This window comes from Bombyx mori, chromosome 12, assembly GCF_030269925.1.
Source record: "Bombyx mori chromosome 12, ASM3026992v2".
Taxonomy (NCBI): domain Eukaryota; kingdom Metazoa; phylum Arthropoda; class Insecta; order Lepidoptera; family Bombycidae; genus Bombyx; species Bombyx mori.
The window spans coordinates 15373661-15385259 of NC_085118.1; the positions used below are offsets into that span (position 1 = coordinate 15373661).

The 11599-nt window shown below is 32.6% G+C and overlaps 1 protein-coding gene and 1 long non-coding RNA gene across 3 annotated transcripts; one reads left to right on the forward strand and one right to left on the reverse strand.

Annotated features, from left to right (window-relative positions):
* Window positions 1-344: 344 nt before the first annotated feature.
* LOC101741147 (uncharacterized protein CG5902) lies at window positions 345-8123 on the reverse strand. Its single transcript, XM_004924661.4, has 4 exons — window positions 7716-8123; window positions 7165-7250; window positions 6328-6558; window positions 345-5704 (listed from the first exon to the last, which is right to left on the reverse strand). Exons 1-4 carry the CDS (start codon window positions 7907-7909, stop codon window positions 5550-5552), a joined length of 666 nt encoding a protein of 221 aa, XP_004924718.1. The 5' UTR covers window positions 7910-8123; the 3' UTR covers window positions 345-5549.
* A 144-nt stretch (window positions 8124-8267) lies between these two features.
* LOC134199882 (uncharacterized) lies at window positions 8268-11599 on the forward strand. Of its 2 annotated transcripts, XR_009974549.1 has the most exons (4): window positions 8268-9218; window positions 9395-9466; window positions 9919-10039; window positions 10131-11599. It is a non-coding gene; the product is annotated as an uncharacterized LOC134199882 (long non-coding RNA). The 2 variants fall into 2 exon arrangements; XR_009974548.1 differs by having other exon boundaries at window positions 8268-9466.

The following is an 11599-nucleotide window of genomic DNA, read 5'->3' on the forward strand; positions in this document are numbered from 1 at the left end:
TTTGAGTTAACTTTTACGATGGAGAACGTTAAAAAACTCGCACTAAGCACACTGCTTGGCCGCTTGGCGACAGAAGATTGCTATATCAATTATGTTTATTATATGAAGTCTTGTGAGCCCACAGGTAAATACTACCACTCTGTCTATTACAACCATGAAACAATAATGCATTTCAGTTCCAAGAGTATGACAGCTGCTATATAGTTGCGACTCAGTCCTCATGTTTCTAGGTGGATTTTGGCATTCACGCTGTGATGTCTATAGGCTCTGGTAACTACTAACACCAGGTGGACCATGAGCTCATATGGATCCACAATATGATTTAACAAATAAAACACTTGAGATTTTTAACCTATATTATTTAATTTTTTATGAATTACAAAAAATGGACAATAAACTGCACACATTTTATCAAGGAAATAAAGATTTTCCTTGTGGTCTTTGAACACATTCAAAATTGTCCCCTGACCCTTATATTTTAAGAATTTCAAAATAACAAAATAAATTACTTTTAATAAAATACAGATTCGTTTTATGTGGACTAATCTGGATATCAAATTTTATTAAAAGAAATTGATAGGTATTGATATTATGTACTTAAATTATTATTATTGTTACCCATTTGATTCGCATTTGCCGTTTCCTATCACTAACTCTTCTCCCAATTAATTACCTCTTCTGAGTAGATGAGAGATTTTAAAAACACAAAAAATATAATTAGAATTTTATTTGAATTGCAATGTTCAGATTTTCTTTATTTGCTCTGTCAAATAGTTGTGGCAAACATGAAGCATGTGAGTAACCTTTTTATAGCCCTGCCACAATTAAGAAAGCTAGAAAACTAGCTAGTTTTATTTTCATGAATTTGCCAGTATTGTGCCGAAACACTCCTATTGAATGAAAGTTATAATGATTAATTACTTTTTGTATGCAAGTTAATTGTAAGCAACACTCATGTTACTTCGACTATCATTGTTATTATAACAACAGACCCAATTTAAAACCATTGAAATAATTTGAACAGTGGTTACTGCAAATTTAAATTTTTCCTGGGGCCAACGAACTATTTTTTAGGGTTGATCGATATTCATCGATGTTTTGGTTTCGATAACATCGACACATCGATTTTATGAGAATAAAATATCGAATTATCGAAACGTCCATATATCTTTTAGGGCCATCTAATAGTGGATGTACTTTCTAGCTAGCGAGTCCCTAGTTAGTACAACTATTTTAAACTAGATGACACTGATTGACGTAATCGAAGTAAGCCGTACTACATAAATGTGTGTAACATTAAGAAAATGTAAATTGTGAAGTGTGATGTCGGAGACAAGTCCAATAATTAAACATCGATCATCCCTATTATTTTTAACTAACCAAGTTCGTCATTCGTAAAAAGTTAATTCTTTCATATAACTCCTAGCCTATCTATCAAAACAACAATACTTACTATATTTTTAAGATAAAGCCGAAAAAAGTATTTGTTAAAGCCTCGTTTGTGAATATATTAGAAGAATAGATAGTTCCAATTTTATGATTGGAGGATAGAGTAGATCCGAAAGAGAGAATAGTGATTGAAAAAGTAATCAAATGACATTGGCATTTCATCAGGATGTCATTGCCGAAAATAGTATCATCAATGAAATAGTCGTGAACAATTATTTTTATTTTATCCATACAATTCACACGTGACTCTTTACGTTCACTTTTTTTCTTGGAGTTTACATTTCAATTTAATTAAAAAAAAAGACGCGTTGTTTAATATGTTTGTTCATGATTAAGTAACAATACCAGTTTCTTCTGCAGTTCTATTAGTTCTACCCTCCATATTCACATTCCAAACCAATACAGCCGATAATATTTTTTTTATTTGACAGAAAAAAAATTGTTAGCATTCATCAGAATGTAACAGTTATGTAAAATTTCAGGATTCTCTTAAAAACATAGTATGAAGATACACAAGAAAACAATCATATAAACAAACGTAACAGACGTAAATGCTAATATGCGATTACAATTAATCTCGATATTTGAATTTCTCACTTTTCCCGCTTATAAAAATATTTTGATGTCATTTATGGGTAAGTGTGGCCGTAATAAAAATAAAAATAGATATAATTTAATTTAACCGTAAATACTGAACTTAAAAGATTTTTACTCCAAATATTGTCTATTTATTGTATGTTTGTGTATTTTAGTGCAGTGTTTATATTTTATGGTACCGAACTTTTCTCATTTAAAAGTACAGTACTTGCAGACGAATTTGTCAAAACTTGAACTTCGGACCGGTAACTAACGATCAATTGCTCAGAACGAACCGTATTGGTATAAGGGGGCAGCAATGTAACGTAAAAATCGATACAAGATACACTAATCAATATTTTTTTAACCCTATGACTGCCATGTGGGTTCAATCCCGATTCTGCAGGATAGCCGTCGGAGCACCATGGTTCCTGAGGAACGTGGATCTCCACGATGACCTGGAGCTCGACCCCGTCAGTAAGTATCTACAGTCGGCATCGCTGCGCCACTTCGCGAAGACGGCACGACATGAGAACCCTCTTGTCGTGGCCGCTGGAAACTACATACCCGATCCTGTAGATCGAATGGTAAACCGTCGACGTCGCCGAAAGCACGTCATCACGGATCCTCCTGATCCATTAACGTTGCTTTTAGATTAGAATAGAAATAAATTTTAATAAAACTGAATTAAAAATAGTGTAAGAAAAAATTATTTTATTGTAAAAGAAAGCGTGGGGTGCATGGTATCAGTAGTTATAAATATTTTATGAACAGACGTGAGTAGAAGGGTTAGTTTGATAATATCCTGAAAAGCTATCCACACTTTTTTTTACAATAAAATAATTTTTTCTTACACTATTTTTAATTCAAATTTATTAAAATTTACTTTCTATTTTTTAGTTGGATTGTATATAAAAGCGTATTTGTTAATTTTTTTAAACTATTATTTATTAATGGGTGTTTTAGTATTTTGAGTCTCTTAGAAAAATATTCATACTTAGTATTCGGATTCGTCTTTCCCAGTCTACTAGATATTCCGGTGCCTTAGTAACAGATATCGACATCATTACTTCAGTGCGCAACTAAAGGCACCGATGACCCACATGGCAATCAAAGGGTTAAATGCTAATTAATTATTAAGGTAGGTTTGTACCCTACAGACTACTCGATGGTGAGTGCCACACATGCTCATGGACATCAGCACTGCTATTGTTATTTATATATATGTTAACTATTATTTGTTAGTGTTTTTTTTTATTGCTTCAATGGGTGGACGAGCTCACAGCCCACTTAGTGTTAAGTGGTTACTGGAGCCCATAGACATCTACGACGTAAATGTGCCACCCACCTTGAGATATAAGTTCTAGTCTCAAGTATAGTTATAACGGCTGCCCCATCCTTCAAACCGAAACGCATTACTGCCTCACGGCAGAAATAGGCAGGGTGGTGGTACCTACCCGCGCGGACTCACAACAGGTCCTACCACCAGTAAAAAGTGTATTAGCATTTCGAGTCTCTTAGAAATATATTCATACTTAGTATTCGGATTCGTCTTTCCAAAAGTCTACTAGATATTCCGGTGCCTTAGTAACAGAAATCGACAACATTACTTCAGTGCGCAACTTAGAGCACCGATGACCCACATGGCAATCAAAGGTTTAAGTACTAATTCATTATTATGGTGTGGGGGAATACAAACTACTCGATGGTGAGTGCCACAGGTGCTCATGGACGTCAGCACTGCCATGAGCACAGCTGAGCACTCCCTACCGCTTAGGAATATATTCAAAATTTCGTTCGAAAGAGAAATGCCGTTGCTAATAGTTCATTGCAGAACCGGATGGTACGTGGCAAAAATTATCTCTAAAAACGAACTGTATACGTGTGCAGCATATCCGAGCAATTTGAATGAACTTTGCTCCGTCGTCAAGCGGTGCGGAAGTAAGATGGACATCGTGAAATTATCTCGAAACGATTTCTCAGAGCACTCGTTTCGTTGGCAGCGTTGTGTGCTTACAGCGCCCCTAGCGGCAAACGTAAGTAAACATTCCGAGTTCATACAAATTTTATTTAACTTTTACGCTATCGAGAACGTTAAAAAGCTCGCACTAAGCACACCGAAGTCCGGAGCGTCTACGTTCGATGCCGTCAAGTTAGTCTGCAGGTACTATAGTGATGTACTGAGCATGTTTCGATACTATATAACTTTTCATAGAATTTAAATCAATTTTTGCATCTTTGTAGAAGTTTACGTTACATATTGTCTTTAATTAATCGATTTAGTGTACAGCTATTAAACTTCTATGCATTATTCGTGTTAAATAAAAAAAAATACAAAAAAAATGCTTGTAAATATACTAGCTTTTTTTTTATAAATTTTGCTTTGGTCCTTGGTACTTTCCGAGTATTTGATCAACTTTACAGAAATTATTGACACATCAATGAAAAAAACTATGCTAAAAACCAACACTTCACAATCAAATATTATAATAGACGTACCCTGTTTGAAAACGATTTTAGATAAAAACATAGCTTACATAATTACGCACTTCCGTGATGTAGTTAATGACAAATTTGTAATAATATACTTTTAATAGGCACACATACAGTATTAAAACATCAAAATATGTTATCGATAACAAACCTCGTGCGCCATTTAACGATCGATCGCTTCAACTAACATCGATAGCTCGCCACCTAACCCTACCTTACAACGAATGATTAGTTATCTCATAATTTCTCATTACTGATATTTTCTTTCAATTATATATTTCTCGATACGGGGTTACCCCTTTATTCAATGGAGAGCTTAACCACGACTATTAGTTACTATCTAATAATTTCATGTAAGTACAATGACTTGAAATTAATGAGTCGTTTTTAAGAGATCTTTTATGTATGCAAACGAATATAATTCCACAATTAATAGATTGAAGTAAGTGTTTAATTATACAAAGTATAATTGACTTAATTATAAAAACATCTGTTTTTAACAAGTCAATCTAATGAAATATTAGATTTCTTCATTTTAAATCTGATTTTTTTCAACCACTTCTTGCATTTTAAGCATCTATATTATTATTACACATAATTATCTAACTATTAAGATCCGTTTACAATGGAAGAGTGCATCTCACAGAGCTCGGAAGCTGTGACCTCACTAACCAATATTTATACTAACAAAACTTACATTAATTGTAATTACTACAACAACCATAGCAGTTCAAAAGTCATATTTTTATCAGTGTCCCACCGAAAACTATCGACAGCATTTTATAGAAACACAAATTATCTCAATTACTCTATTCTCTGATTTATTCTGCAACTCTAGGATCTTCAGCAAGATAAAAACTTCCACGGGAGACAGGTCAATGTACCAGTTAATGCTAGCAAAACTGTGACTGACCAGGAAGGAGACAGGCCGATAGATTCAATTGTCGAACACTGATGGATCCACAAGCAACATTAGATGTAGAGTTGCCAGCGTTGAGAGCTCCGTAGTAAGGGCTCTCGAATGGCGGGCGTTAGCAACGCCGGTTCACATAATCAGTGTATGAGGCGGAAACCTCCTCAGACTGATATCGAGTTAGTTTGATGCTGCGTCGCAAATCTGCTGTTATTGCAGCTTTGTAACCTCCCTTCCTTAGTAAAGAATCTATTGTTTGTATTTGGTCCCAACCTGTGAAAAATAACAATATTATTGTATACATTAAGCCATAGTTTTTTTTGGAGATAGTAGCTAAATAAAATATCATCATAAATTTCCATTCTACCCTAATCCTGAGATACACAATTTCTATTTCTAATGTTTTCTGACCTGGTTAACTGTTCAGTGACTGTAGATTAATCTAATCTCATAATGTCTGTTTAATTTAAAACAGCTATGAATGCACATATAGTTTAAATTCATAAAACTATCTTTTTAATGAATGTGTGCATTTCCAGTTATCTAACATGCTTAACTTACAAATTGATTTGTACATCATTCTTGGTGAGTTCAGTGTTGCTATAGATGTTCGTCAACAGGTTGATTGATTACTATTAGGATCAAAATCGACAGCTTAAACAATAAATTTACATTGAAATTTAGATCAACCAGTTATACAAACTGCCAAGTACTTTGAGACAGATTGTGTTGAAAGCAAACAAACGTAATATGAACACGTTGTTTATTTAAGCTCACATGGCCTCGGTGACCCTAAGTTATATCAAGATATTAACAACAATGGGAAAGATGCATGTTCACAAATAGCTTTAAGATTTCAAGTGTTTTCTTGTCTGACAATAAATAAAAAAACAAACCTTGCTCAGTAGCAACTTGAGGTAAGTATGTAGCCGTACGTTTGCTTCCACGTTCACTGACAAATTCTATGCGGATGCCATGCTTGCCCAGTTTCCAATCAAGGTAATGTTCAGCTTCTTCAAAATGCTGCAGGATTGACACCGAGACAGAGAGCCGCGGAACTTCCTCTCTTGTTATAGGAGAAAATCGAGAGTCTCTCAGAGCACTTGTAATAGCATATTCACGCAGGCCTGAAATAGTATACGATTTGGTGTATTATAACAAAAAAAAATTGGATCGGAGTATTTGAATATTGTTACTGTAAAACACAAACTTAAGTCTGTTTACATAACTAATATATAAGTGGTTTTAATAATGTAAAGTCAGAAACAAAAGCCTTTAGTGATGATAACCTCGATGTGCAGGTCATAGGGTGTAGCTGCATGAGGCAGAGAACCCACATTGCAATTAACTTGTTGAGGTTCCAATTCACATTAAGTGTGAAATTATGATTGTTATAGTGTGGGAGAGTGTAGACAATGTTCATGTTGGGCTTTCTGTATAATGTGTGATGGTATAATGGTAAGTAATGAGAAAAAAAACAATAGCCATAAAGTTAGAACTAAACTTTTTTTAAGATTATTAATGACATTCCTATATTGTGTAATTATTATATAGTTGTATGAATTATAATTTAAATTACATTTTCAATTTTAACTCTTAATACCATGAGAATGTGTCAGGGATACAAAAAAATATCTTATTAACTACATTATAAATTTTAAGTGATAAAATTATTGTTTATTTATTTAATTTTTATATACTTTTAACACATTCTCACAGGTAAAATCTGCTACCTGAATGTAAGTGCATAGCGTTGAAGGTCCCAATGCATCCCCTTAGACGGTGCTCTTTCCCGATCTTCCAAGTCACAAATAAAGGACTGTCAAATGAACAAAGAAAAATAAGTTTACATGAATACAGTTGTAACAGTACTAATTTACTAAATTACTAATGGGTTTTCACAAAAATGGACATTTAAAAACCTTAATAATTTTAATGATCTTATGTCTGCAACTCAGACAAAAGAACTGTGAATCTCTATGGAATTTTGCATTTTATTTTGTTCATTTTAAGGTTGAATATGGCGCCATTGTGGAATATGCTATCTGTTCCATTATAAAGTGTGGGTGGAAAATGAGATATTATCTGTAAACCAATAAAAAAAGATATTAATTGAAGTCAAATTATGTAGGTAAACGGACTAAAATGAGAGTCAGGTGGATTTTGTTATTACAGCGCTTTAACAACTTTCAGTCAGCTGAATGACCTCATTCAAGACAAAAGAATGAAACGTTGCCTCATAGAGTTTGATTTAAGCAGCCTACGAACTAAATAGAAAACTTACTAGGCCTCGTTTGTGAATTTGGGCGTCTGCGGTGGTTCCATACTGTGTAACTGGCAGTATAAAACATCAAAACAAAAATAACACATATCGAGTATCGCTACAGAATCGTGGTAACCATTCAAAGGTCGATCAACATTGTTACTATAAGAATGATTTAGTTTTTGTTTTTTAGTTCCACAGCATACAGACGACATCGTAGATAAATGCTAGGATAATTTGCTAAATAAACTATTTTTATCACAAATTCCCGTGAAACTAGCTATTCTAAAGTAAAGAACAGGGGGGTGCAACTCCCATACAAAGGAAAAGAACATTCAACTAGCGTCATCTTTAGGAACCGGCGAGGTCATTTTTGAAACGTTTTGGCCTTAATGAACTAATAAACTCACTAGATGGCAGATACGAGTTCTGACCATGGAGTTAATAAGTCTCTATGGTTCTGACTCAATAAAAAAGGTTAGCGTACTTTGAAGCAGTGCTTCCACTTTTAGGGAATTCTCCCTTTTTTAGGGAAAAATAGCTGATATTTTGGATGATAAAGACAATTTAAAAAATACCAGGATTTAGGATATTTCGGGGTAAAAAGCAAAGCCTATACTAGTAACTGTTGTGAATTTTAAAATAAACGATAATTAAAGTAAAACAATGGACATTTTATTTTATGGAGAGAGTATGACATTAAGTCGAGTTGACAAGTAAAAGAATAAAACAGAGTTGTGTATAAAAACTATAAAGAAGGTTTGATTCAACAGTAACGCTCTAGTAAAGTAAATCATAGATTAAGCCACTGCTTTTTTCTTAGGGATTCCCCAGAATCCCAATAAGTATAATCCGCCGAACTTTTATTTACCTATTTTCGTTGATGTCACCAGAACTTACTTGTATTGTAATATACAGGTACTTCATGTACCATGAAAGATTATCATGGTAATTTCATTTACGAAAACCTTGTAATTGTCATTTCACTTTTGCTAGCAGTTCCTTCTTCAAAGACTGAGGTGGAAAGATTATTCAGTGTTCTCAAATGTAAAAACTGACAAAAGAAACAGGCTTTCTAATGAAACCCTGAACGGCTTGCTTCATAGAAAGTTCCCAACTTTGCCAGCAAACAATTGCTCAATTTTAGAACCGAACAGTGTTAGGTTGTGTGCAGCAAAAGAATATAAAAGCAATGCGTCGACTTCCTTGAAAATTCTAATCCTATAGATCTATGATCTTCTGGGGGCGTTTATATTATATATACCTACATTAAATAATATGCTGTGGTTTATTTTCTGTATTTTATTTATGCTTTCTATATAAAGGATTTATGAAAGTTGTCTAGGAAATTTTAGGGAAAATTCAAAAGAAACTAGGGTAAAATGTGTTAAAAAAAACGTAAGTGGAAACACTGCTTTGAAGTTTTCAAAATTCCAGGGCCGTAAAACAATCTTAAAAAAAAAAAAAAGTTTTCAAAATGTCGTAACGATTTAATTTTTTAAATCGTTTTTTTTTTGTCTTGGTGTGAGTTATTTTACGTTGTAGTATTAATTTAGAGCATCTTTTAGCTTTATGAGAATATTAGACGATTAGACATTGAGAAACTCCGTTTTGAATTCTCTTTAGACATAACTTGGCTCCAATACTTTTTTCTTCGTTAGCGTTTCGTAAGCCTGTGTAACTATTTTCATTTCTTACAGAAAGTTTATTATTAAAAATCAGCATGCCTCGAAGAACGAAAATGAAATGCTATTTCGGATGCCTTGATAACGGTGAGCTTACACTATTTTCCCGGTATATTATTTGCTAACAGAATTATTATTCATAATATAATTAAATGAATTAGCACCAACTAATCCTTCCTATTTCTGCTGCCTAGCTATCATATATGTTAAGTTTGATCAAAACAGTCGGTATTAAGTCTCGTACTATCACACACACACCTCAGATAATAAAATTGTCTCGAATGGGTGGAAGTATTTATGTTTTGCAACTCAGCGTATTATATGCTTATTGTCAAGTGGGCCCGAACTAGTTTTTTGGAATGATCAATCAGTCATGCTTTCCTGTTTAAATAAAATACAGCACAATTGATCTCACATCCAAAGTTAGATGATGGCATTCACGTTTTGTTTCCTGGTGTTTGATAACCAAGTTACACCAAGTGGCCTGTGACCACGTTCATCCTTCTACCCAATATAAAATAATGTTTTTATTTTTGTAGACAAAGGTTTGATAATGACAAAATTTTATGGAAAAATTATAAGGAGCACTAAAATGTCTGAAACATGAAAAGATTGATGCACTATATTTGAACCAGAACGTGTTATGTAATATATTAATTTGTAAGTATGATTACATTAACACTAAATTTTTCATGGTCGTATTTTTTCAACATTTGTTACATACTTAAGATACTTTATTTCTCCGTTTCAGAAGAGAAACTGATTCAGCAAGGAACGTGAACTCTCAAGGGATCTTAATTTTTTTTAAATATATTTATAATTTTTAAATTAATAATTGAAATAGTTCTTAAGAACTAAATTGTTTGTTTTAAAATAGGTTGTTTAGTTCTTATAGTTATAATACGTCTTATAGTTACGTTTGAATAGTTGTAATTAGTAAGTTTGTAAATTCTACGAGAAGATGATTTTAATTAATGATCAAAAGTCAACGGTCTTCAAAAGCATTATTTGCAATTATTTAGATTAACTGTGGAATATATTTGCTAAGTTGTGTTTTCTGTATGAGCAGATATAAATGAAAATGCCCAAACATGATTATGTTTCTTACATTTTCATTATGTGAAATCAATATGCTTGTGACTGAGTATATTAATAATTTATTAAAACTTCAGTGATAGACAGCAACACTTATGGCACTGCTGAAGTTTATAAGCACTGGTGACCACTTATCATGAGCCGGGTTGCGTGCTCGTCTGCTGTTGAGTGCAATAAAAATTTTCGAAACCCTTTCTATTATTTAGATGTAATATTAATGTACATTTAATTTGGATTAAAAGATAAATTTACATTTTATGTTTGCATGTGTATGTTTATAATTCATTTGCATGTAACGAACATCAGTTTCTTTTGTGACAAAATGCAAACTAATGGTTTGTAATTAATGTAATTAACTTTAAGATGATTTTCTTTCAATCTGCTGTTTGTTTCATCTAGTATTACCAAAGCTAAAGCATCAGAAACGTCAGAATAGAAATAATTTAGATAGGGAATAAAAGTATAACTAATGTAATCATGTCTAAAATTACTATAAGCGTCATTAAGTACAAACTATCAATATTTAAGAGTACTTTAAATCATCATTACATTTTTTAAACATTTTTTGTTTTTTTTTTGTTTTTCAAATCATGTAACAAAACGTTTGTGCAGAACAAAATGTCACATGTTATGAACATGATTGTGGGTTAATCGTTTCTTAAATTTCTAAATATTTATAAGAATGCTAAGATTAATTTAGTATTCACTTTAGTGTGTGTATTATCTCTACAATGCTAGTTTAAATGACAATTATTGTATGACGAAGCATAGGTAGTGTTTATAGATGTAATATTTTCACACAAGGTCATGATCTGTCATGATCAACTTTAAGCAAGAACTGCTATCGTTAAGAAACAAATTTATTAAATTTAATTCAAATTGTCTACTATGTTTGTAATGGAAAGCTGACATGTTTATATTTCGCACAAATGACTTAATTGACATTGAATGATTTGATTATCTAGACTTAATTAACTTTTAGATAACTTTCGATTTAATGTGTACGCTAGTAGGATTAATCTAGAGGAGTTATTGTTATTCGAAATTTTATACAATTGTACGTTCATACAATCTTTTAACCGAAAATTGTTTGTAATATAGGGAAATTAAATAGCTTACAGAGAA